The sequence below is a fragment of the Scyliorhinus torazame genome, chromosome 14 (genome assembly GCF_047496885.1).
Source record: "Scyliorhinus torazame isolate Kashiwa2021f chromosome 14, sScyTor2.1, whole genome shotgun sequence".
NCBI classification, from domain to species: domain Eukaryota; kingdom Metazoa; phylum Chordata; class Chondrichthyes; order Carcharhiniformes; family Scyliorhinidae; genus Scyliorhinus; species Scyliorhinus torazame.
In genome coordinates this window covers 213,181,990-213,209,361 of record NC_092720.1, presented here as the reverse complement: position 1 = coordinate 213,209,361, position 27,372 = coordinate 213,181,990, and the positions used below count along the sequence as shown (strand labels likewise).

The 27,372-nt window shown below is 56.4% G+C and overlaps 1 protein-coding gene across 2 annotated transcripts in view; it reads left to right on the top strand.

Annotated features, from left to right (window-relative positions):
* Nucleotides 1-27,372, top strand: part of LOC140390473 (butyrophilin subfamily 1 member A1-like) — a 391,546-nt gene that overhangs the window by 95,251 nt on the left and 268,923 nt on the right. For both annotated transcript variants that reach the window (XM_072475628.1, XM_072475627.1), the window contains one exon: nt 4,908-4,934. In XM_072475628.1, the coding sequence (XP_072331729.1) occupies nt 4,908-4,934 (27 nt within the window). The remainder of the gene's footprint in view (nt 1-4,907; nt 4,935-27,372) is intronic.

The window sequence follows — 27,372 nt, the reverse complement described above, 5'->3', positions numbered from 1 at the left end:
ACCGACCTCTGTGATCTTGCTGTATTTTCTGCTCCTGCCTCAATGATGCCCACTGTGAACGAGACAGAAAACCCCAGCCTTCGTTTTCTCATCAGATTTAATGGGATGATTATTTTGGGATGAACAGAGCATTTGATCCAAAGGAAAACCCAAAAGTGCTGGAAATACACAACAGGTCAGGCAGCATCTGTGGAGAGAGAAACCAAGTTAATGGTCTGAATTTCCATCCATGAGGTGTGCAGCAGGAGTGGGGAACATTCCCGGCTCAGCCAGCCCACATCAGCAAAAAGTGCTCGCAAAGGTGGGATCTTTATTGCTGGGAGGGTGTGTGGGCTGGAGTCAGGCCAGCCGACCTGGGAAAGGGGCCAGAAGCAGACAAAAGGGTGCCGAGGAGGATTGTTTGAAAGGGTTGTCTCGCTGCTGTGGGACTTCAACCCAGTTAAATAAAATCACAAAGGCCCCTCAACAGCCCTCATTCTTCACATTCCCTCACCTTCCACACATTCCCCATGCACCCTCCATGTCACCTTATGCCCCCTCATGCACAACTCACGCCTTCATGTCAAACAATGCTCCTTCACCCACCCCTCGTGTGTACAGAATGCGGTTTGCCTGAAAGACCAGACATCCATTACTCTTGTTGAAACAGCTGTAACCCAGGGAAAACAATGCTCGATTGATAGCTCAGGCTCTCTGATCTCTGTGGTCAACTTCCACAAGGTTAAGAGTAACAAGAGCTTGTGGTTTATGTTATTGATGCTTTAAAAGGTATGGATGATTCACACTTTTATTGCCCGGCAGTGATAAGACAGTGTTTAAAATTAATATGGAAATTAATTAATGAATTGTTTTTTACTTGCACATCTGACTGTCAGTGTGAGGTTCATTGGTTCTGTACAGTGCATAGGTCAGTGGGAATGGAAGTGCTATATCTTGGAACAGGAGACAAGAGGGTCTGTGGGGTGTTAGTTGGAGGAGCAGAGTGTATGAGTGTCCATGGGGGTGGGTGGAGGGCCAGGTCTCGGCACAGGATCTATCAGGGGGACCATTTGAATTCACCTTTAAAAGGTCCTTCATTCAGATTCACAACTCCTCTGAGGGTCTGTGAACCACAAATCTTTAAAATCCTGTACCGACTCGATGAAAACTGGAGGAGAAGGACAGGCCCATCTCTGCATTGGAACCAAACAGGGCGGGAATGCTGGGCGTGGGATTTTGCCATGAACCAGCCACACCCTAGAAAGGGACTCCCAAAAATCAGACAGCCGGGAATGTGGTCTGGAATCCTGGATTCAGGACCTGTCTGTCATTTATAAAGCTCCTGAATCATCACAAACTCAGTGAAAATCCAGCCCCAGCGTTTCAACGACCTTTTGTCAGAACTGGAAAAAGTCAAGAGAGGTAACAGGATTTAAACAAGTCCAGAGGCAGGAAAAGGGGGCAATGGGGAAAGAACAAAGGGGAAAACTCTGATAGGGTGGAAGACAGGAGAGATTTAGTGACAAAAGGACTGGTATGAGACAAAAGGAAATGTAAATGGGACAAGTAAAGAAACAATCGATGGGCTGAGAGGAGGTGTAATTGGGAAAAGCAGAATCATCACGAACACCTTTCCTCTGACAGAATGGGGGCAGAGGGTTTGACCTGAAATTGTTCAACTCAGTGTTGAGTCTGGGAGGCTGAAAGTGTTTCAGATCATTTGCTGCAGATTGTTAATGATTGGATATTAGCCCAGCAGTGACGGTTCAGTCTGAGTGAGGGGATTGCTGGATATTAGCCCAGCAGTGACGGTTCAGTCTGAGTGAGGGGATTGCTGGATATTAGCCCAGCAGTGACGGTTCAGTCTGAGTGAGGGGATTGCTGGATATTAGCCCAGCAGTGACGGTTCAGTCTGAGTGAGGGGATTGCTGGATATTAGCCCAGCAGTGACGGTTCAGTGTGAGTGAGGGGATTGCTGGATATTAGCCCAGCAGTGACGGTTCAGTCTGAGTGAGGGGATTGCTGGATATTAGCCCAGCAGTGACGGTTCAGTCTGAGTGAGGGGATTGCTGGATATTAGCCCAGCAGTGACGGTTCAGTGTGAGTGAGGGGATTGCTGGATATTAGCCCAGCAGTGACGGTTCAGTCTGAGTGAGGGGATTGCTGGATATTAGCCCAGCAGTGACGGTTCAGTCTGAGTGAGGGGATTGCTGGATATTAGCCCAGCAGTGACGGTTCAGTCTGAGTGAGGGGATTGCTGGATATTAGCCCAGCAGTGACGGTTCAGTCTGAGTGAGGGGATTGCTGGATATTAGCCCAGCAGTGACGGTTCAGTCTGAGTGAGGGGATTGCTGGATATTAGCCCAGCAGTGACGGTTCAGTCTGAGTGAGGGGATTGCTGGATATTAGCCCAGCAGTGACGGTTCAGTCTGAGTGAGGGGATTGCTGGATATTAGCCCAGCAGTGACGGTTCAGTCTGAGTGAGAGGATTGCTGGATATTAGCCCAGCAGTGACGGTTCAGTCTGAGTGAGGGGATTGCTGGATATTAGCCCAGCAGTGACGGTTCAGTCTGAGTGAGGGGATTGCTGGATATTAGCCCAGCAGTGACGGTTCAGTCTGAGTGAGGGGATTGCTGGATATTAGCCCAGCAGTGACGGTTCAGTCTGAGTGAGGAGATTGCTGGATATTAGCCCAGCAGTGACGGTTCAGTCTGAGTGAGGGGATTGCTGGATATTAGCCCAGCAGTGACGGTTCAGTCTGAGTGCGGGGATTGCTGGATATTAGCCCAGCAGTGACGGTTCAGTCTGAGTGAGGGGATTGCTGGATATTAGCCCAGCAGTGACGGTTCAGTCTGAGTGAGGAGATTGCTGGATATTAGCCCAGCAGTGACGGTTCAGTCTGAGTGAGGGGATTGCTGGATATTAGCCCAGCAGTGACGGTTCAGTCTGAGTGCGGGGATTGCTGGATATTAGCCCAGCAGTGACGGTTCAGTCTGAGTGAGGGGATTGCTGGATATTAGCCCAGCAGTGACGGTTCAGTCTGAGTGAGGAGATTGCTGGATATTAGCCCAGCAGTGACGGTTCAGTCTGAGTGAGGGGATTGCTGGATATTAGCCCAGCAGTGACGGTTCAGTCTGAGTGCGGGGATTGCTGGATATTAGCCCAGCAGTGACGGTTCAGTCTGAGTGAGGGGATTGCTGGATATTAGCCCAGCAGTGACGGTTCAGTCTGAGTGAGGGGATTGCTGGATATTAGCCCAGCAGTGACGGTTCAGTCTGAGTGAGGGCATTGCTGGATTTTAGCCCAGCAGTGACGGTTCAGTCTGAGTGAGGGGATTGCTGGATATTAGCCCAGCAGTGACGGTTCAGTCTGAGTGAGGGGATTGCTGGATATTAGCCCAGCAGTGACGGTTCAGTCTGAGTGAGGGGATTGCTGGATTTTAGCCCAGCAGTGACGGTTCAGTCTGAGTGAGGGGATTGCTGGATATTAGCCCAGCAGTGACGGTTCAGTCTGAGTGAGGGGATTGCTGGATATTAGCCCAGCAGTGACGGTTCAGTCTGAGTGAGGGGATTGCTGGATTTTAGCCCAGCAGTGACGGTTCAGTCTGAGTGAGGGGATTGCTGGATATTAGCCCAGCAGTGACGGTTCAGTCTGAGTGAGGGGATTGCTGGATATTAGCCCAGCAGTGACAGTTCAGTCTGAGTGAGGGGATTGCTGGATATTAGCCCAGCAGTGACGGTTAAGTCTTAGTGAGGGGATTGCTGGATATTAGCCCAGCAGTGACGGTTCAGTCTGAGTGAGGGGATTGCTGGATATTAGCCCAGCAGTGACGGTTCAGTCTGAGTGAGGGGATTGCTGGATATTAGCCCAGCAGTGACGGTTCAGTCTGAGTGAGGGGATTGCTGGATATTAGCCCAGCAGTGACGGTTCAGTCTGAGTGAGGGGATTGCTGGATATTAGCCCAGCAGTGACGGTTCAGTCTGAGTGAGGGGATTGCTGGATATTAGCCCAGCAGTGACGGTTCAGTCTGAGTGAGGGGATTGCTAGATATTAGCCCAGCAGTGACGGTTCAGTCTAGTGAGGGGATTGCTGGATATTAGCCCAGCAGTGACGGTTCAGTCTAGTGAGGGGATTGCTGGATATTAGCCCAGCAGTGACGGTTCAGTCTGAGTGAGGGGATTGCTGGATATTAGCCCAGCAGTGACGGTTCAGTCTGAGTGCGGGGATTGCTGGATATTAGCCCAGCAGTGACGGTTCAGTCTGAGTGAGGGGATTGCTGGATATTAGCCCAGCAGTGACGGTTCAGTCTGAGTGAGGGGATTGCTGGATATTAGCCCAGCAGTGACGGTTCAGTCTGAGTGAGGGGATTGCTGGATATTAGCCCAGCAGTGACGGTTCAGTCTGAGTGAGGGGATTGCTGGATATTAGCCCAGCAGTGACGGTTCAGTCTGAGTGAGGGGATTGCTGGATATTAGCCCAGCAGTGACGGTTCAGTCTGAGTGAGGGGATTGCTGGATATTAGCCCAGCAGTGACGGTTCAGTCTGAGTGACGGGATTGCTGGATATTAGCCCAGCAGTGACGGTTCAGTCTGAGTGAGGGGATTGCTGGATATTAGCCCAGCAGTGACGGTTCAGTCTGAGTGAGGGGATTGCTGGATATTAGCCCAGCAGTGACGGTTCAGTCTGAGTGAGGGGATTGCTGGATATTAGCCCAGCAGTGACGGTTCAGTGTGAGTGAGGGGATTGCTGGATATTAGCCCAGCAGTGACGGTTCAGTCTGAGTGAGGGGATTGCTGGATATTAGCCCAGCAGTGACGGTTCTGTCTGAGTGAGGAGATTGCTTGTTCCCAACGTGTGAAAATACATCTGATTGTTTTAACTGACAGGCAGCAAGATGTGGAGAGAATAAATATTTTTGTTTCATGCAGGTTATGATGAAGTGGCAATAGATTTTGGTAAGTACAGAACCTCGATACAATTTAATAAACTGTTGACTAATTTATAATAAACACTGAAACTCCGCTGCAGAATATTTCCGTGTCGAAGCTGACTGAGCCGATCTGGGTCCGGATTCTCCCGTCCCTCAGCTGCATGTTTCTCGGCCGCCATTCGCTGGTCCTCCCGCCGCTTGTCGATGAGATTTCCCATTGCAGTCACCCAACGCGGCCGGAAACCCGCGGGCGGAGGGGTGTTGCCAGTAAGAAAAGAGAATAGGGTGGCAGAGTGGTTGGCACCAGGGACCCAGGTCCAGTTCTGGCATTGGGTGACTGTGGTTTGCACATTATCTCTGTGTCTGCGTGGGTTTCCTCCGGGTGCTCCGGTTTCCTCCAACAGTCCAAAGATGTGCAGGGGCTGGTTTAGCAGGGGCTGGTTTAGCACAGTGGGCTAAATCGCTGGCTTGTAATACAGAACAATGCCAGCAGCACGGATTCAACTCCCGTACTGTCCTTCCCGAACAGGCGCCGGAATGTGGCAACTAGGGGCTTTTCACAGTAACTTCATTGAAACCTGCTTGTGACAAATGATTATTATTATTAGGTTAGATGGATTGGCCACGCTAAATTGCCTCTTCGTGTCAAAAAAAGCGAGGTGGGGTTACGGGGATAGGGTGGGCCTAGTTGGGGTGTTCTTTCAGAGGATCGGTGCAGACTCGATGGGCTGAATGGCCTCCTTCCACACTGGAGGGATTCGATGATAAACCAGATTTCTTGACATGATTAAGTCAAGAGGTTGAGACAACTTGTTGCTCTTGGACTTCCGGGTGCGGCGATGACCAGCTGAGTCGCACGTTTCGGCAGCTCCCGGTGAAACGGACTTTTGGGCTCTTGATAGGAGCCCCAACGGCAATTTTGACGGCTAAAAACACTGTGCGGTAAACCAGAAGGGAATCCCCCCTGGATACGGATGAAAAAAGGAGGAGAAAGTGGCCGGATTGCAGTGGATCCTTTAGAACAGCGGCAAGGAAGGCAAGCAAAAACCAAGATGGCGTCGGAAGGTGGCAGTTTAACATGGGGCCCTGAACAACAAGAGTTCTTGAAATGCTGCGTGGAAGAGCTCAAAAAGGAAATGAAGAAAGAGCTGTTGGCCTCGATACTACAGGCGATCGAAGGGCTAAAGGAGGAACAAAAGACCCAGGAGCGGGAGCTTCGGGTCGTGAAGGCAAAGGCAGCCGAGAATGAGGACGACATACAGGGCCTGGTGGTAAAGACGGAGATGCATGAGGCACATCAGAAACGATGTGTGGAAAGGTTGGAGGCACTGGAGAACAATGCAAGGAGGAACAACCTGAGGATTCTTGGTCTTCCTGAAGGTGTGGAGGGAGCGGACGTTGGGGCATATATGAGCACGATGCTGCACTCGTTAATGGGAGCGGAGGCCCCGGCGGGTCCGTTGGAGGTGGAAGGAGCATACCGAGTGATGGCGCGAGGACCGAGAGCAGGAGAAATTCCCAGAGCCATAGTGGTGAGATTCCTCCGTTTTAAGGATAAAGAAATGGTCCTTAGAAAACTCGGAGCAGTAAATGGGAGAACGCGGTGATCCGCATTTATCAAGACTGGAGTGCGGAGGTGGCAAGAAGGAGGGCGAGCTTTAATCGGGCCAAGGCGGTGCTTCATAAAAAGAAGATAAAATTTGGAATGCTGCAACCGGCAAGACTGTGGGTCACATATCGAGGAAGGCACCACTACTTTGAGACGGCGGATGAAGCGTGGACTTTTATTGTGGAAGAAAAACTGGAATGAGCGGGTTATTAAAAAGAAAGTTTGAACAAAGTGGTGGGGCGAATGTGGGGGGCGAAGAGGGGGGTTAAAAAGGGGGGAAAGAGGAGTTTTATGTACTAATCCTGCGATGTGGTAACTTTTCTCTCTTCCACAGGTGGTGATGGGGGGAGGTGGAGGAGATGGGGCGTTGGCCATTGGGGGCGGGGCCAAGGGAGAAGCGCGGGCTTGGTTCCCGCGCTATGATAATCATGGCGGGAATAGAGAAGCAGGAAGGAGGGGGCGTCGCACGGTGCGAGCCGAGGTCACGGGGGGAAGCCGAGGTCGGCCAGAGTTTGCTGACTTCTGGGAGCAACATGGGGGGAGTAATTACTCTAGCGGGGGGGGTGGGAGGGGGGAATTACTGGGTTGCTGCTGCTGGGGAGAGGGGGGAGCTGGTATGGGAGGGGATGGGCGGGGGGGCACCGCCTGGGGGAGATACAGCTGCGTGGGAACCGGGTGAGGAGCTGGAAAAAGGGGATGGCTAATCGACAAGGGGGGGGGGGGGGGGGGGTAGGAAGCCCCCCAACCCGGCTGATCACGTGGAACGTGAGAGGGCTGAACGGGCCGATAAAGAGGGCACGGGTACTCGCACACCTTAAGAAACTTAAGGCAGATGTGGTTATGTTACAGGAAACGCACCTGAAACTGATAGACCAGGTTAGGCTACGCAAAGGATGGGTGGGGCAAGTGTTTCATTCGGGGCTAGATGCGAAAAACAGGGGGGTGGCTATACTAGTGGGGAAGCGGGTAATGTTCGAGGCAAAGACTATAGTGGCGGATAACAGGGGCAGATACGTGATGGTGAGTGGCAAACTACAGGGGGAGACGGTGGTTTTGGTAAACGTATATGCCCCGAACTGGGATGATGCCAATTTTATGAGGCGGATGCTAGGACGCATTCCGGACCTAGAGATGGGAAAGCTGATAATGGGGGGAGATTTTAATACAGTGTTGGAACCAGGGCTGGATAGGTCGAAGTCCAGGACTGGAAGGAGGCCTGCAGCAGCCAAGGTACTTAAAGATTTTATGGAGCAGATGGGAGGTGTAGACCCGTGGAGATTTAGCAGACCGAGGAGTAAGGAGTTTTCGTTTTTCTCCTATGTCCATAAAGTCTACTCGCGAATAGACTTTTTTGTGCTGGGAAGGGCGTTGATCCCGAAGGTGAGGGGAACGGAGTATACGGCTATAGCCATTTCGGATCACGCTCCACACTGGGTAGACTTGGAGATAGGGGAGGAAACAGAAGGGCGCCCACCCTGGAGAATGGACATGGGACTAATGGCAGATGAGGGGGTGTGTCTAAGGGTGAGGGGGTGCATTGAAAAGTACTTGGAACTCAATGATAATGGGGAGGTCCAGGTGGGAGTGGTCTGGGAGGCGTTGAAGGCGGTGGTTAGAGGGGAGCTGATATCAATAAGGGTACATAAAGGGAAGCAGGAGAGTAAGGAACGGGAGCGGTTGCTGCAAGAACTTTTGAGGGTGGACAGACAATATGCGGAAGCACCGGAGGAGGGACTGTACAGGGAAAGGCAAAGGCTACATGTAGAATTTGACTTGCTGACTACGGGCACTGCAGAGGCACAATGGAGGAAGGCACAGGGTGTACAGTACGAATATGGGGAGAAGGCGAGCAGGTTGCTGGCACACCAATTGAGGAAAAGGGGAGCAGCGAGGGAAATAGGGGGAGTGAGGGATGAGGAAGGAGAGATGGAGCGGGGAGCGGAGAGAGTGAATGGAGTGTTCAAGACATTTTATAAAAAATTATATGAAGCTCAACCCCCGGATGGGAGGGAGAGAATGATGGGCTTTTTGGATCGGCTGGAATTTCCCAAGGTGGAAGAGCAGGAAAGGGTGGGACTGGGAGCACAGATCGAGGTAGAAGAAGTGGTGAAAGGAATTAGGAACATGCAGGCGGGAAAGGCCCCGGGACCGGATGGATTCCCAGTCGAATTCTATAGAAAATATGTGGACTTGCTCGCCCCGGTATTGACGAGGACCTTTAATGAGGCAAAGGAAAGGGGACAACTGCCCCCAACTATGTCTGAAGCAACGATATCGCTTCTCTTAAAGAAGGAAAAGGACCCGCTACAATGCGGGTCCTATAGACCTATTTCCCTCCTAAATGTAGATGCCAAGATCCTGGCCAAGGTAATGGCAATGAGAATAGAGGAATGTGTCCCGGGGGTGGTCCACGAGGACCAAATTGGGTTTGTGAAGGGGAGACAGCTGAACACGAATATACGGAGGCTGTTAGGGGTAATGATGATTCCCCCACCAGAGGGGGAAACGGAGATAGTAGTGGCGATGGATGCCGAGAAATCATTTGATAGAGTGGAGTGGGATTATTTGTGGGAGGTGTTGAGGAGATTTGGTTTTGGAGAGGGGTATGTTAGATGGGTGCAGCTGTTGTATAGGGCCCCAATGGCGAGCGTGGTCATGAATGGACGGGGATCTGCATATTTCCGGCTCCATAGAGGGACAAGGCAGGGATGCCCTCTGTCCCCATTATTGTTTGCACTGGCGATTGAGCCCCTGGCGATAGCGTTGAGGGGTTCCAAGAAGTGGAGGGGAGTACTTAGAGGAGGAGAAGAACACCGGGTATCTTTGTATGCGGACGATTTGTTACTATATGTGGCAGACCCGGCGGAGGGGATGCCAGAAATAATGCGGATACTTGGGGAGTTTGGGGATTTTTCAGGGTATAAATTGAACATGGGGAAAAGTGAGTTGTTTGTGGTGCATCCAGGGGAGCAGAGTAGAGAAATAGAGGACCTACCGTTGAGGAAGGTAACAAGGGACTTTCGTTACCTGGGGATCCAGATAGCCAAGAATTGGGGCACATTGCATAGGTTAAATTTAACGCGGTTGGTGGAACAAATGGAGGAGGATTTCAAGAGATGGGATATGGTATCCCTGTCACTGGCAGGGAGGGTGCAGGCGGTTAAGATGGTGGTCCTCCCGAGATTCCTCTTTGTGTTTCAGTGCCTCCCGGTGGTGATCACGAAGGCTTTTTTTAAAAGGATCGAAAAGAGCATCATGGGTTTTGTGTGGGCCGGGAAGACCCCGAGAGTGAGGAAGGGATTCTTACAGCGTAGCAGGGATAGGGGGGGGCTGGCACTACCGTGCCTAAGTGAGTATTATTGGGCCGCTAATATTTCAATGGTGAGTAAGTGGATGGGAGAGGAGGAGGGAGCGGCGTGGAAGAGATTAGAGAGGGCATCCTGTAGGGGGACTAGCCTACAGGCTATGGTGACAGCCCCATTGCCGTTCTCACCGAGGAACTACACCACAAGCCCGGTGGTGGTGGCTACACTGAAGATTTGGGGACAGTGGAGACGGCATAGGGGAAAAACTGGAGCCTTGGGGGGGTCCCCGATTCGGCGGCGTGAGAGCAGCTGGTTAGTCAATTTCAGCGGGAGCATTGCGGAAGGAGGTTGCTGGGAGGTAAGTCAACCTTTAAAAGCACTTCTCTTTGCAGGGGCAGGCCAGTCGATTTCGGCGGGAGAACAGCTGGTGAGTGGTGAGTCAGTTTCAGCAGGAGCTGAGAATTTTTCTTTTTTTTTAAAAATTAGTTTTTTAGGCGGGAACAGGAAGTCGACCCGCGGACGTCTGGGAAGACCCTCACCAATAAATTCTGGTGGAGAGGAAACCCGAGACACTACACGTGTAGTGTCTCCCACCCGCCCTCCTCCTCTAACCTAATAATAAAACCCATTGGTCTGAGGTAAGTACCATATTTTTATTATATTATTATTATTTTTTATAAAAATTTAATTTAGTTGTTAGCCAGATCTTGGTAGAAAGTTAGAGGAATGGCAGGGAAGGGAGTGCAATGTTCCTCCTGCAGGATGTTTGAGGTGAGGGATGCAGTTAGTGTCCCTGCTGATTTTACCTGCAGGAAGTGCTGCCATCTCCAGCTCCTCCAAGACCGAGTTAGGGAACTGGAGCTGGAGTTGGAAGAACTTCGGATCATTCGGGAGGCAGAAGGGGTCATAGATAGCAGCTTCAGGGAATTAGTTACACCAAAGATTGGAGATAGGTGGGTAACTGTAAGAGGGACTGGGAAAAAACAGTCAGTGCAGGGATCCCCTGCGGTCGTTCCCCTGAGAAACAAGTATACCGCTTTGGATACTTGTGGGGGGGACGACTTACCAGGGGTAAGCCATGGGGTACGGGCCTCTGGCACGGAGTCTGTCCCTGTTGCTCAGAAGGAAAGGGGGGAGAGGAGCAGAGCATTAGTAATTGGGGACTCTATAGTCAGGGGCACAGATAGGAGATTTTATGGGAGCGTGAGAGACTCACGTTTGGTATGTTGCCTCCCAGGTGCAAGGGTACGTGATGTCTCGGATCGTGTTTTCCGGGTCCTTAGGGGGGAGGGGGAGCAGCCCCAAGTCGTGGTCCACATTGGCACCAACGACATAGGTAGGAAAGGGGACAAGGATGTCAGGCAGGCTTTCAGGGAGCTAGGATGGAAGCTCAGAACTAGAACAAACAGAGTTGTTATCTCTGGGTTGTTGCCCGTGCCACGTGATAGTGAGATGAGGAATAGGGAGAGAGAGCATTTAAACACGTGGCTGCAGGGATGGTGCAGGCGGGAGGGTTTCAGATTTTTGGATAACTGGGGCTCTTTCTGGGGAAGGTGGGACCTCTACAGACAGGATGGTCTACATCTGAACCTGAGGGGCACAAATATCCTGGGGGGGAGATTTGTTAGTGCTCTTTGGGGGGGTTTAAACTAATGCAGCAGGGGCATGGGAACCTGGATTGTAGTTTTAGGGTAAGGGAGAATGAGAGTATAGAGGTCAGGAGCACAGATTTGACGTCGCAGGAGGGGGCCAGCGTTCAGGTAGGTGGTTTGAAGTGTGTCTACTTCAATGCCAGGAGTATACGAAACAAGGTAGGGGAACTGGCAGCGTGGGTTGGTACCTGGGACTTCGATGTTGTGGCCATTTCGGAGACATGGATAGAGCAGGGACAGGAATGGATGTTGCAGGTTCCGGGGTTTAGGTGTTTTAGTAAGCTCAGAGAAGGAGGCAAAAGAGGGGGAGGTGTGGCGCTGCTAGTCAAGAGCAGTATTACGGTGGCGGAGAGGATGCTAGATGGGGACTCTTCTTCCGAGGTAGTATTGGCTGAAGTTAGAAACAGGAAAGGAGAGGTCACCCTGTTGGGAGTTTTTTATAGGCCTCCTAATAGTTCTAGGGATGTAGAGGAAAGGATGGCGAAGATGATTCTGGATATGAGCGAAAGTAACAGGGTAGTTATTATGGGAGACTTTAACTTTCCAAATATTGACTGGAAAATATATAGTTCGAGTACAATAGATGGGTCGTTTTTTGTACAGTGTGTGCAGGAGGGTTTCCTGAAACAATATGTTGACAGGCCAACAAGAGGCGAGGCCACGTTGGATTTGGTTTTGGGTAATGAACCAGGCCAGGTGTTGGATTTGGAGGTAGGAGAGCACTTTGGGGACAGTGACCACAATTCGGTGACGTTTACGTTAATGATGGAAAGGGATAAGTATACACCGCAGGGCAAGAGTTATAGCTGGGGGAAGGGCAATTATGATGCCATTAGACGTGACTTGGGGGGGATAAGGTGGAGAAGTAGGCTGCAAGTGTTGGGCACACTGGATAAGTGGGGCTTGTTCAAGGATCAGCTACTGCGTGTTCTTGATAAGTATGTACCGGTCAGACAGGGAGGAAGGCGTCGAGCGAGGGAACCGTGGTTTACCAGGGAAGTGGAATCTCTTGTTAAGAGGAAGAAGAAGGCCTATGTGAAGATGAAGTGTGAAGTTTCGGTTGGGGCGATGGATAGTTACAAGGTAGCGAGGAAGGATCTAAAGAGAGAGCTAAGACGAGCAAGGAGGGGACATGGGAAGTATTTGGCAGGAAGGATCAAGGAAAACCCAAAAGCTTTCTATAGGTATGTCAGGAATAAGCGAATGACTAGGGAAAGAGTAGGACCAGTCAAGGACAGGGATGGGAAATTGTGTGTGGAGTCTGAAGAGATAGGCGAGATACTAAATGAATATTTTTCGTCAGTATTCACTCAGGAAAAAGATAATGTTGTGGAGGAGAATGCTGAGCCCCAGGCTAATAGAATAGATGGCATTGAGGTACGTAGGGAAGAGGTGTTGGCAATTCTGGACAGGCTGAAAATAGATAAGTCCCCGGGACCTGATGGGATTTATCCTAGGATTCTATGGGAGGCCAGGGAAGAGATTGCTGGACCTTTGGCTTTGATTTTTATGTCATCATTGGCTACAGGAATAGTGCCAGAGGACTGGAGGACAGCAAATGTGGTCCCTTTGTTCAAAAAGGGGAGCAGAGACAACCCCGGCAACTATAGACCGGTGAGCCTCACGTCTGTAGTGGGTAAAGTCTTGGAGGGGATTATAAGGGACAAGATTTATAATCATCTAGATAGGAATAATATGATCAGGGATAGTCAGCATGGCTTTGTGAAGGGTAGGTCATGCCTCACAAACCTTATTGAGTTCTTTGAGAAGGTGACTGAACAGGTAGACGAGGGTAGAGCAGTTGATGTGGTGTATATGGATTTCAGCAAAGCGTTTGATAAGGTTCCCCACGGTAGGCTATTGCAAAAAATACGGAGGCTGGGGATTGAGGGTGATTTAGAGATGTGGATCAGAAATTGGCTAGCTGAAAGAAGACAGAGGGTGGTGGTTGATGGGAAACGTTCAGAATGGAGTACAGTCACAAGTGGAGTACCACAAGGATCTGTTCTGGGGCCGTTGCTGTTTGTCATTTTTATCAATGACCTAGAGGAAGGCGCAGAAGGGTGGGTGAGTAAATTTGCAGACGATACTAAAGTCGGTGGTGTTGTCGATAGTGTGGAAGGAAGTAGCAGGTTACAGAGGGATATAGATAAGCTGCAGAGCTGGGCTGAGAGGTGGCAAATGGAGTTTAATGTAGAGAAGTGTGAGGTGATTCACTTTGGAAGGAATAACAGGAATGCGGAATATTTGGCTAATGGTAAAGTTCTTGAAAGTGTGGCTGAGCAGAGGGATCTAGGTGTCCATGTACATAGATCCCTGAAAGTTGCCACCCAGGTTGACAGGGTTGTGAAGAAGGCCTATGGAGTGTTGGCCTTTATTGGTAGAGGGATTGAGTTCCGGAGTCGGGAGGTCATGTTGCAGCTGTACAGAACTCTGGTCCGGCCGCATTTGGAGTATTGCGTACAGTTCTGGTCACCGCATTATAGGAAGGACGTGGAGGCTTTGGAGCGGGTGCAGAGGAGATTTACCAGGATGTTGCCTGGTATGGAGGGAAAATCTTATGAGGAAAGGCTGACGGACTTGAGGTTGTTTTCGTTGGAGAGAAGAAGGTTAAGAGGAGACTTAATAGAGGCATACAAAATGATCAGGGGGTTGGATAGGGTGGACAGTGAGAGCCTTCTCCCGCGGATGGATATGGCTGGCACGAGGGGACATAACTTTAAACTGAGGGGTAATAGATATAGGACAGAGGTCAGAGGTAGGTTCTTTACGCAAAGAGTAGTGAGGCCGTGGAATGCCCTACCTGCTACAGTAGTGAACTCGCCAACATTGAGGGCATTTAAACGTTTATTGGATAAACATATGGATGATAATGGCATAGTGTAGGTTAGATGGCTTTTGTTTCGGTGCAACATCGTGGGCCGAAGGGCCTGTACTGCGCTGTATTGTTCTATGTTCTATGTTCTATAAACAACCATAGGTTTTCCCCGGGGGGGAATGGATGGGGGATATGGAATGTGGCAAAGAGCAGGAATAACGCAACTGAAAGATCTGTTTGTGGATGGGAAGTTCGCGAGTCTGGGAGCGCTGACCGAGAAATATGGGTTGCCCCAAGGGAATGCATTCAGGTATATGCAACTGAGGGCTTTTGCGAGGCAACAGGTGAGGGAATTCCCGCAGCTCCCGACACAAGAGGTGCAGGACAGAGTGATCTCAAAGACATGGGTGGGGGATGGTAAGGTGTCAGATATATATAGGGAAATGAGGGACGAAGGGGAGACTATGGTAGATGAACTAAAAGGGAAATGGGAAGAAGAGCTGGGGGAGGAGATCGAGGATGGGCTGTGGGCAGATGCCCTAAGCAGGGTAAACTCGTCGTCCTCGTGTGCCAGGCTAAGCCTGATTCAGTTTAAGGTATTTCACAGGGCGCATATGACTGGAGCACGGCTCAGTAAATTTTTTGGGGTGGAGGATAGGTGTGCGAGGTGCTCGAGAAGCCCAGCGAATCATACCCATATGTTTTGGTCATCCCCGGCACTACAGAGGTTTTGGATGGGGGTGACAAAGGTGCTTTCAAAAGTAGTGGGGGTCCGGGTCGAACCAAGCTGGGGGTTGGCTATATTTGGGGTTGCACAAGAGCCGGGAGTGCAGGAGGCGAGAGAGGCCGATGTTTTGGCCTTTGCGTCCCTAGTAGCCCGGCGTAGGATATTGCTAATGTGGAATGAAGCCAAGCCCCCGGGGGTGGAGACCTGGATAAATGACATGGCAGGGTTTATAAAGCTAGAGCGGATTAAGTTCGTCCTAAGGGGGTCGGCTCAAGGGTTCACCAGGCGGTGGCAACCGTTCGTCGAATACCTCGCAGAAAGATAGATGGAATGGGAAAAAGAAGGCAGCAGCAGCAGCCCAGGATCGGCGGGGGGGGGGGGGGGGGGGGGGGAGGAACCAGAAGGACTCTCAGGGTTGTTAATATATACTGTATAATATGTATAGGTCGTTGCTACAGATAATTATATATTGGGCTGTTAAATTATATTTTTGGAGAGTGTTACTTGTGATAAGGCAGTTGCCAATTAGGGTTAGTTTTCATTTTTGTTAATTATTATTTATTCATTTTCTGTTTATAAAATAGGTCATTGTTATTTGTGTTGTTATAATATTGTGTAAAGGATGCACAATGCACTGTGTTGGTTGACCAAAAATTTTCAATAAAATATTCATAAAAAAAATAACTTGTTGCTCTTGGTTTGTGGGATTAGCTGAGTTTGGGAGTGAGGCAGAAGGTCCTGTGTTACCAGTCCATGTTAGTCAGGGTCATTGTCCTTTGTGGTAAATGTTTGGGTTGATGTGGGGGACAGCGCTGAGCGATCCTGCAAAACCCCCCGGACTGCTTGATATTTTGTTCCACATGCAGGTCAGGCACGTTTGCTGTGTGGAGGGTGATACTTCACAGAGGAGAATGGACTGGTTGTAGCTAATAGTTGTTCATTGTGGGACTTGTTTACTCCCCATTGGACAGACCCTGGTTTAACATCCAAACTGGAATCATTGTCCCATCCGATCCTATCGGTTTCCTGTCTGGAGAGTGATTATTCCCATTTCTTTATTTTTCAGAATGTCAGAGTCTGTGGGAAGAAACTCTGAGCTTGATTCCCATTTTGCTCTCCAGGCAGTGAGCTGGCTGAGTTGATCACCCACACTTTTCAATGCTGCCTGATTTAATTCCATGGATTTGTTATTTCCATCTCCCCCTGGTTACAGTCCCCTCCAGTGAGCCCCAAGGCTCCACGTTTGACCCTCTCCAATTCCACATTCAGATGGAGCCCATGGGTGACATCCCCTGAAAGGACAAGGACAGCTTCTGTATGTGTGAATGATGCTCAGATTGACCTCTTCCTCTCCGACATACACTCACAGATAACTTTCTCCAGCTGGACATCAGCAACATTGAGGCCACACCGCTCAGCTTCAGAAACTGAAACGCCTCAGCATTTTTAAAATGTTGTCCTCACGAATGTTCAATGGTGACCGAGGTAACATCAGTGACCAATCCACAGTTACCTTGGGGGAAATGAAGAGTTAATCACATTAACTGAGAACTTCAAATGCCAAAACATTCCAGGATCTGGGCCAAGTGTTGGGAAGTGGGATTAGTGTAGCGTTGGAGTAGTTTTTTATTGGTGCAGGCTTGATGGGCGAAGGGCCTCTTCTATACTGTCTGATTCGATGATTGTGGGGACTGTAATCTCACCAAGGTCACAATGAACCACTTGCATTTTTACAACAATCCGGCAGATTTCAGGGTCAAGCTTTTCTGACGCTGACCCACAAATGAACAGATTGATTCAATTCAATTGCTGACCTTGTCACAGTGGGATTTGAATTCTCGGGTCATTTTAACCTAATTCCCCAGCAGGAAACCCCACAGGATCAGGGTGGAACGCTGCTTTAACCCCTCCCACAGTCTGACTGTCTGACCCGAGTGAAGAGTAACATGGGGTTGAGTAAAACCAGCTTTCCACACCAGCCTGTCAGTTTCCTGATGGGAGGGTCAGGTTAAAACTTCCCCCCTGTCTCCTCTGGGTCTTTATTCCAGTTTTATAACCATCCCAGTAACACACACATCACCTTTTCTGGCTCCTCGCTCACACTACACCTGAGTGTAAGGAGTGTCAGTGAGCAGCCTCACCCTGAACTGAGCTTCAAACTTCACATTTCATCATCATCAAGACTTAATTCCATCTTTATTAACATCATCTGATTGTCTGATGGTTCTGAAAAACATCCTATAAATGTAAACTCTGAATGGTGTTTAGTTGATGCTCAGATACAGAATTTCTTCATTTTATCACAATTCACAACATCACCCTAGGGTTTGGGCTGGGGGGGGGGTTAAATGTCACTGTGCAGTTTGGGCTGGGGGGGTTTAATGTCACCCTGGGTTTGGGCTGGGGGGGGTTAATTGTCACTGTGGGGTTTGGGCTGGGGGGGGTTAATTGTCACTGTGGGGTTTGGGATGGGGGGTTTAAATGTCACCCTGAGGTTTGGGATGGGGGTTAAATGTCACCCTGGGGTTTGGGCTGGGGGGGTTAAATGTCACTGTGCAGTTTGGGCTGGGGGGGTTTAAATGTCACTGGGGTTTGGGCTGGGGGGGGGGTTAAATGTGACTGGGGTTTGGGCTGGGGGGGTTAAATGTCACTGTGCAGTTTGGGCTGGGGGGGTTTAAATGTCACCCTGGGGTTTGGGCTGGGGGGGGTTAATTGTCACTGTGTGGTTTGGGATGGGGGGGTTAATTGTCACTGTGATTTGGGCTGGGGGGGGTTAAATGTCACTGGGGTTTGGGATGGGGGTTAAATGTCACTGTGCGGTTTGGGCTGGGGGGGTTAAATGTCACCCTGGGGTTTGGGATGGGGGGGTTAAATGTCACCCTGGGGTTTGGGATGGGGGGGGGGTTAAATGTCACTGTGCGGTTTGGGCTGGGGGGGGGGTTAAATGTCACTGTGCGGTTTGGGATGGGGGGTTTTAAATGTCACTGTGGTTTGGGCTGGGGGGGTTAATTGTCACTGTGTGGTTTGGGCTGGGGGGGGTTAAATGTCACCCTGGGGTTTGGGATGGGGGTTAAATGTCACTGTGGGGTTTGGGCTGGGGGGGGTTAAATGTAACTGGGGTTTGGGATGGGGGTTAAATGTCACTGTGGGGTTTGGGCTGGGGGGGGTTAAATGTAACTGGGGTTTGGGTTGGGGGGTTGTTAAATGTCACTGTGCGGTTTGGGATGGGGGGGGGGTTAAATGTCACTGTGGGGCTTGGGTTGTGGGGGGTTAAATGTTACACTGGGGTTTGGGATGGACTCTGTCCCCATCCCCAGTGACTCTGTCCCCCGTCCCCAGTGACTCTGTCCCCCGTCCCCAGTGTCCCCCGTCCCCAGTGACTCTGTCCCCCGTCCCCAGTGACTCTGTCCCCCGTCCCCAGTGACTCTGTCCCCCGTCCCCAGTGACTCTGTCCCCCGTCCCCAGTGACTCTGTCCCCCGTCCCCAGTGACTCTGTCCCCCGTCCCCAGTGACTCTGTCCCGCGTCCCCAGTGACTCTGTCCCCCGTCCCCAGTGACTCTGTCCCCCGTCCCCAGTGACTCTGTCCCCCGTCCCCAGTGACTCTGTCCCCCGTCCCCAGTGACTCTGTCCCCCGTCCCCAGTGACTCTGTCCCCCGTCCCCAGTGACTCTGTCCCCCGTCCCCAGTGACTCTGTCCCCCGTCCCCAGTGACTCTGTCCCCCGTCCCCAGTGACTCTGTCCCGCGTCCCCAGTGACTGCGTCCCCCGTGACTGCGTCCCCCGTGACTGCGTCCCCCGTGACTGCGTCCCCCGTGACTGCGTCCCCCGTGACTGCGTCCCCCGTGACTGCGTCCCCCGTGACTGCGTCCCCCGTGACTGCGTCCCCCGTGACTGCGTCCCCCGTGACTGCGTCCCCCGTGACTGCGTCCCCCGTGACTGCGTCCCCCGTCCCCCGTGACTCTGTCCCCCGTGACTCTGTCCCCCGTGACTCTGTCCCCCGTGACTGTGTCCCCCGTCCCCCGTGACTGTGTCCCCCGTCCCCCGTGACTGTGTCCCCCGTCCCCCGTGACTGTGTCCCCCGTCCCCCGTGACTGTGTCCCCCGTCCCCCGTGACTGTGTCCCCCGTCCCGTGACTGTGTCCCCCGTGACTGTGTCCCCCGTCCCCCGTGACTGTGTCCCCCGTGACTGTGTCCTGTGTCCCCCGTGACTGTGTCCCCCGTCCCCCGTGACTGTGTCCCCCGTCCCCCGTGACTGTGTCCCCCGTCCCCCGTGACTGTGTCCCCCGTGACTGTGTCCCCCGCCCCCCGTGACTGTGTCCCCCGCCCCCCCGTGACTGTGTCCCCCGCCCCCCGTGACTGTGTCCCTCGCCCCCCGTGACTGTGTCCCCCGCCCCCCGTGACTGTGTCCCCCGTGACTGTGTCCCCCGTGACTGTGTCCCCCGTGACTGTGTCCCCCGTGACTGTGTCCCCCGTGACTGTGTCCCCCGTGACTGTGTCCCCCGTGACTGTGTCCCCCGTGACTGTGTCCCCCGTGACTGTGTCCCCCGTGACTGTGTCCCCCGTGACTGTGTCCCCCGTCCCCCGTGACTGTGTCCCCCGTCCCCCGTGACTGTGTCCCCCGTCCCCCGTGACTGTGTCCCCCGTCCCCCGTGACTGTGTCCCCCGTCCCCCGTGACTGTGTCCCCCGTCCCCCGTGACTGTGTCCCCCGTCCCCCGTGACTGTGTCCCCCGTCCCCCGTGACTGTGTCCCCCGTCCCCCGTGACTGTGTCCCCCGTCCCCCGTGACTGTGTCCCCCGTCCCCCGTGACTGTGTCCCCCGTCCCCCGTGACTGTGTCCCCCGTCCACCGTGACTGTGTCCCCCGTCCCCGTGACTGCGTCCCCCGTCCCCCGTGACTGCGTCCCTCGTCCCCCGTGACTGCGTCCCCCGTCCCCCGTGACTGCGTCCCCCGTCCCCCGTGACTGCGTCCCCCGTCCCCCGTGACTGCGTCCCCCGTCCCCCGTGACTGCGTCCCCCGTCCCCCGTGACTGCGTCCCCCGTGACTGCGTCCCCCGTGACTGCGTCCCCCGTGACTGCGTCCCCCGTGACTGCGTCCCCCGTGACTGCGTCCCCCGTGACTGCGTCCCCCGTGACTGCGTCCCCCGTGACTGCGTCCCCCGTGACTGCGTCCCCCGTGACTGCGTCCCCCGTGACTGCGTCCCCCGTGACTGCGTCCCCCGTGACTGCGTCCCCCGTGACTCCGTCCCCCGTGACTCCGTCCCCCGTGACTCCGTCCCCCGTCCCCCGTGACTCCGTCCCCCGTCCCCCGTGACTCCGTCCCCCGTCCCCCGTGACTCCGTCCCCCGTCCCCCGTGACTCCGTCCCCCGTGACTCCGTCCCCCGTCCCCCGTGACTCCGTCCCCCGTGACTCCGTCCCCCGTCCCCCGTGACTCCGTCCCCCGTCCCCCGTGACTCCGTCCCCCGTCCCCCGTGACTCCGTCCCCCGTCCCCCGTGACTCCGTCCCCCGTCCCCCGTGACTCCGTCCCCCGTCCCCCGTGACTCCGTCCCCCGTCCCCCGTGACTCCGTCCCCCGTCCCCCGTGACTCCGTCCCCCGTCCCCCGTGACTCCGTCCCCCGTCCCCCGTGACTCCGTCCCCCGTCCCCCGTGACTCCGTCCCCCGTCCCCCGTGACTCCGTCCCCCGTCCCCCGTGACTCCGTCCCCCGTCCCCCGTGACTGTGTCCCGCGTCCCCCGCGACTGCGTCCCCCGACCCCGCGTCCCCCGCGACTGCGTCCCCCGTCCCCCGTGACTCTGTCCCCCGTCCCCCGTGACTCTGTCCCCCGTGACTGCGTCCCCCGTGACTGCGTCCCCCGTCCCCCGTGACTGCGTCCCCCGTGACTGCGTCCCCCGTCCCCCGTGACTGCGTCCCCCGTGACTGCGTCCCCCGTGACTGCGTCCCCCGTGACTGCGTCCCCCGTGACTGCGTCCCCCGTCCCCCGTGACTACGTCCCCCGTCCCCCGTGACTGCGTCCCCCGTCCCCGTGACTGCGTCCCCCGTCCCCCGTGACTGCGTCCCCCGTCCCCGTGACTGCGTCCCCCGTGACTGCGTCCCCCGTCCCCCGTGACTGCGTCCCCCGTCCCCCGTGACTGCGTCCCCCGTCCCCCGTGACTGCGTCCCCCGTCCCCCGTGACTGCGTCCCCCGTCCCCCGTGACTGCGTCCCCCGTCCCCCGTGACTGCGTCCCCCGTCCCCCGTGACTGCGTCCCCCGTGACTGCGTCCCCCGTGACTGCGTCCCCCGTGACTGCGTCCCCCGTGACTGCGTCCCCCGTGACTGCGTCCCCCGTGACTGCGTCCCCCGTGACTGCGTCCCCCGTGACTGCGTCCCCCGTGACTGCGTCCCCCGTGACTGCGTCCCCCGTGACTGCGTCCCCCGTGACTGCGTCCCCCGTGACTCCGTCCCCCGTGACTCCGTCCCCCGTGACTCCGTCCCCCGTCCCCCGTGACTCCGTCCCCCGTGACTCCGTCCCCCGTGACTCCGTCCCCCGTCCCCCGTGACTCCGTCCCCCGTGACTCCGTCCCCCGTGACTCCGTCCCCCGTGACTCCGTCCCCCGTGACTCCGTCCCCCGTGACTCCGTCCCCCGTGACTCCGTCCCCCGTGACTCGTGACCCTGTCCCCCGTGACTCTGTCCCCCGTGACTCTGTCCCCCGTGACTCTGTCCCCCGTGACTCTGTCCCCCGTGACTCTGTCCCCCGTGACTCTGTCCCCCGTGACTCCGTCCCCCGTCCCCCGTGACTCCGTCCCCCGTGACTCCGTCCCCCGTCCCCCGTGACTCCGTCCCCCGTGACTCCGTCCCCCGTGACTCCGTCCCCCGTGACTCCGTCCCCCGTGACTCGTGACTCTGTCCCCCGTGACTCTGTCCCCCGTGACTCTGTCCCCCGTGACTCTGTCCCCCGTGACTCTGTCCCCCGTGACTCTGTCCCCCGTGACTCTGTCCCCCGTGACTCCGTCCCCCGTGACTCCGTCCCCCGTGACTCCGTCCCCCGTGACTCCGTCCCCCGTGACTCCGTCCCCCGTGACTCCGTCCCCCGTGACTCCGTCCCCCGTGACTCCGTCCCCCGTGACTCCGTCCCCCGTGACTCTTTTCCCCGTGACTCTTTTCCCCGTGACTCTTTTCCCCGTGACTCTTTTCCCCGTGACTCTTTTGCCCGTGACTCTTTTGCCCGTGACTCTTTTGCCCGTGACTCTTTTGCCCGTGACTCTTTTGCCCGTGACTCTTTTGCCCGTGACTCTTTTGCCCGTGACTCTTTTGCCCGTGACTCTTTTGCCCGTGACTCTTTTGCCCGTGACTCTTTTCCCCGTGACTCTTTTCCCCGTGACTCTTTTCCCCGTGACTCTTTTCCCCGTGACTCTGTCCCCCGTGACTCTGTCCCCCGTGACTCTGTCCCCCGTGACTCTGTCCCCCGTCCCCCGTGGCTCCGTCCCCCGTGACTCCGTCCCCCGTCCCCCGTGACTCCGTCCCCCGTGACTCTTTTCCCCGTGACTCTTTTCCCCGTGACTCTTTTCCCCGTGACTCTTTTCCCCGTGACTCTTTTCCCCGTGACTCTTTTCCCCGTGACTCTTTTCCCCGTGACTCCTTTCCCCGTGACTCCTTTCCCCGTGACTCCTTTCCCCGTGACTCCTTTCCCCGTGACTCCTTTCCCCGTGACTCCTTTCCCCGTGACTCCTTTCCCCGTGACTCCTTTCCCCGTGACTCCTTTCCCCGTGACTCCTTTCCCCGTGACTCCTTTCCCCGTGACTCCTTTCCCCGGGACTCCGTCCCCCGGGACTCCGTCCCCCGGGACTCCGTCCCCCGGGACTCCGTCCCCCGTGACTCCGTCCCCCGTGACTCCGTCCCCCGTGACTCCGTCCCCCGTGACTCCGTCCCCCGTGACTGCGTCCCCTGTCCCCCGTGACTGCGTCCCCCGTCCCCCGTGACTGCGTCCCCCGTCCCCCGTGACTGCGTCCCCCGTCCCCCGTGACTGCGTCCCCCGTGACTGCGTCCCCCGTGACTGCGTCCCCCGTGACTGCGTCCCCCGTGACTGCGTCCCCCGTGACTGCGTCCCCCGTGACTGCGTCCCCCGTGACTGCGTCCCCCGTGACTGCGTCCCCCGTGACTGCGTCCCCCGTGACTGCGTCCCCCGTGACTGCGTCCCCCGTGACTGCGTCCCCCGTGACTGCGTCCCCCGTGACTGCGTCCCCCGTGACTCCGTCCCCCGTGACTCCGTCCCCCGTGACTCCGTCCCCCGTCCCCCGTGACTCCGTCCCCCGTCCCCCGTGACTCCGTCCCCCGTGACTCCTTCCCCCGTCCCCCGTGACTCCGTCCCCCGTGACTCCTTCCCCCGTCCCCCGTGACTCCGTCCCCCGTGACTCCTTCCCCCGTCCCCCGTGACTCCGTCCCCCGTGACTCCTTCCCCCGTCCCCCGTGACTCCGTCCCCCGTGACTCCGTCCCCCGTGACTCGTGACCCTGTCCCCCGTGACTCTGTCCCCCGTGACTCTGTCCCCCGTGACTCTGTCCCCCGTGACTCTGTCCCCCGTGACTCTGTCCCCCGTGACTCCGTCCCCCGTCCCCCGTGACTCCGTCCCCCGTGACTCCGTCCCCCGTCCCCCGTGACTCCGTCCCCCGTGACTCCGTCCCCCGTGACTCCGTCCCCCGTGACTCCGTCCCCCGTGACTCCGTCCCCCGTGACTCGTGACTCTGTCCCCCGTGACTCTGTCCCCCGTGACTCTGTCCCCCGTGACTCTGTCCCCCGTGACTCTGTCCCCCGTGACTCTGTCCCCCGTGACTCTGTCCCCCGTGACTCTGTCCCCCGTGACTCCGTCCCCCGTGACTCCGTCCCCCGTGACTCCGTCCCCCGTGACTCCGTCCCCCGTGACTCCGTCCCCCGTGACTCCGTCCCCCGTGACTCCGTCCCCCGTGACTCCGTCCCCCGTGACTCCGTCCCCCGTGACTCTTTTCCCCGTGACTCTTTTCCCCGTGACTCTTTTCCCCGTGACTCTTTTCCCCGTGACTCTTTTCCCCGTGACTCTTTTCCCCGTGACTCTTTTCCCCGTGACTCTTTTCCCCGTGACTCTGTCCCCCGTGACTCTGTCCCCCGTGACTCTGTCCCCCGTGACTCTGTCCCCCGTGACTCCGTCCCCCGTGACTCGTGACTCTGTCCCCCGTGACTCTGTCCCCCGTGACTCTGTCCCCCGTGACTCTGTCCCCCGTGACTCTGTCCCCCGTGACTCTGTCCCCCGTGACTCCGTCCCCCGTGACTCCGTCCCCCGTGACTCCGTCCCCCGTGACTCCGTCCCCCGTGACTCCGTCCCCCGTGACTCCGTCCCCCGTGACTCCGTCCCCCGTGACTCTTTTCCCCGTGACTCTTTTCCCCGTGACTCTTTTCCCCGTGACTCTTTTCCCCGTGACTCTTTTCCCCGTGACTCTTTTCCCCGTGACTCTTTTCCCCGTGACTCTTTTCCCCGTGACTCTTTTCCCCGTGACTCTGTCCCCCGTGACTCTGTCCCCCGTGACTCTGTCCCCCGTGACTCCGTCCCCCGTGACTCCGTCCCCCGTCCCCCGTGACTCCGTCCCCCGTGACTCCGTCCCCCGTGACTCCGTCCCCCGTGACTCTTTTCCCCGTGACTCTTTTCCCCGTGACTCTTTTCCCCGTGACTCTTTTCCCCGTGACTCTTTTCCCCGTGACTCTTTTCCCCGTGACTCTTTTCCCCGTGACTCTTTTCCCCGTGACTCTTTTCCCCGTGACTCTTTTCCCCGTGACTCTTTTCCCCGTGACTCTTTTCCCCGTGACTCTTTTCCCCGTGACTCCTTTCCCCGTGACTCCTTTCCCCGTGACTCCTTTCCCCGTGACTCCTTTCCCCGTGACTCCTTTCCCCGTGACTCCTTTCCCCGTGACTCCTTTCCCCGTGACTCCTTTCCCCGTGACTCCTTTCCCCGTGACTCCTTTCCCCGGGACTCCTTTCCCCGGGACTCCGTCCCCCGGGACTCCGTCCCCCGGGACTCCGTCCCCCGTGACTCCGTCCCCCGTGACTCCGTCCCCCGTGACTCCGTCCCCCGTGACTCCGTCCCCCGTGACTCCGTCCCCCGTGACTCCGTCCCCCGTGACTCCGTCCCCCGTGACTCCGTCCCCCGTCCCCCGTGACTCTTTTCCCCGTGACTCTTTTCCCCGTGACTCTTTTCCCCGTGACTCTTTTCCCCGTGACTCTTTTCCCCGTGACTCTTTTCCCCGTGACTCCTTTCCCCGTGACTCCTTTCCCCGGGACTCCTTCCCCCGGGACTCCGTCCCCCGGGACTCCGTCCCCCGGGACTCCGTCCCCCGGGACTCCGTCCCCCGGGACTCCGTCCCCCGTGACTCCGTCCCCCGTGACTCCGTCCCCCGTGACTCCGTCCCCCGTCCCCCGTGACTCTTTTCCCCGTGACTCTTTTCCCCGTGACTCTTTTCCCCGTGACTCTTTTCCCCGTGACTCTTTTCCCCGTGACTCTTTTCCCCGTGACTCTTTTCCCCGTGACTCTTTTCCCCGTGACTCCTTTCCCCGTGACTCCTTTCCCCGTGACTCCTTTCCCCGTGACTCCTTTCCCCGTGACTCCTTCCCCCGGGACTCCGTCCCCCGGGACTCCGTCCCCCGGGACTCCGTCCCCCGCCCCCCGTGACTCTGTCCCCCGCCCCCCGTGACTCTGTCCCCCGTGACTCTGTCCCCCGTGACTCTGTCCCCCGTGACTCTGTCCCCCGTGACTCTGTCCCCCGTGACTCTGTCCCCCGTGACTCTGTCCCCCGTGACTCTGTCCCCCGTGACTCTGTCCCCCGTGACTCTGTCCCCCGTGACTCCGTCCCCCGACCCCCGTGACTCTGTCCCCCGTGACTCTGTCCCCCGTGACTCTGTCCCCCGTGACTCTGTCCCCCGTGACTCTGTCCCCCGTGACTCTGTCCCCCGTGACTCTGTCCCCCGTGACTCTGTCCCCCGTGACTCTGTCCCCCGTGACTCTGTCCCCCGTGACTCCGTCCCCCGTGACTCTGTCCCCCGTGACTCCGTCCCCCGTGACTCCGTCCCCCGTGACTCCGTCCCCCGTGACTCCGTCCCCCGTGACTCCGTCCCCCGCCCCCCGTGACTCCGCCCCCCGTGACTCCGTCCCCCGTCCCCCGTGACTCCGTCCCCCGTGACTCCGTCCCCCGTGACTCCGTCCCCCGTGACTCCGTCCCCCGTGACTCCGTCCCCCGTGACTCGTGACCCTGTCCCCCGTGACTCTGTCCCCCGTGACTCTGTCCCCCGTGACTCTGTCCCCCGTGACTCTGTCCCCCGTGACTCCGTCCCCCGTCCCCCTTGACTCCGTCCCCCGTGACTCCGTCCCCCGTGACTCCGTCCCCCGTGACTCCGTCCCCCGTGACTCCGTCCCCCGTGACTCCGTCCCCCGTGACTCCGTCCCCCGTGACTCCGTCCCCCGTGACCCGTGACTCTGTCCCCCGTGACTCTGTCCCCCGTGACTCTGTCCCCCGTGACTCTGTCCCCCGTGACTCTGTCCCCCGTGACTCTGTCCCCCGTGACTCTGTCCCCCGTGACTCTGTCCCCCGTGACTCTGTCCCCCGTGACTCCGTCCCCCGTGACTCCGTCCCCCGTGACTCCGTCCCCCGTGACTCCGTCCCCCGTGACTCCGTCCCCCGTGACTCCGTCCCCCGTGACTCCGTCCCCCGTGACTCCGTCCCCCGTGACTCTTTTCCCCGTGACTCTTTTCCCCGTGACTCTTTTGCCCGTGACTCTTTTGCCCGTGACTCTTTTGCCCGTGACTCTTTTGCCCGTGACTCTTTTGCCCGTGACTCTTTTGCCCGTGACTCTTTTGCCCGTGACTCTTTTGCCCGTGACTCTTTTGCCCGTGACTCTTTTGCCCGTGACTCTTTTGCCCGTGACTCTTTTGCCCGTGACTCTTTTGCCCGTGACTCTTTTGCCCGTGACTCTTTTGCCCGTGACTCTTTTGCCCGTGACTCTTTTGCCCGTGACTCTTTTGCCCGTGACTCTTTTGCCCGTGACTCTTTTGCCCGTGACTCTTTTCCCCGTGACTCTTTTCCCCGTGACTCTTTTCCCCGTGACTCTTTTCCCCGTGACTCTTTTCCCCGTGACTCTTTTCCCCGTGACTCTGTCCCCCGTGACTCTGTCCCCCGTGACTCTGTCCCCCGTCCCCCGTGGCTCCGTCCCCCGTGACTCCGTCCCCCGTGACTCCGTCCCCCGTGACTCCGTCCCCCGTGACTCCGTCCCCCGTGACTCCGTCCCCCGTGACTCCGTCCCCCGTGACTCCGTCCCCCGTGACTCGTGACCCTGTCCCCCGTGACCCTGTCCCCCGTGACC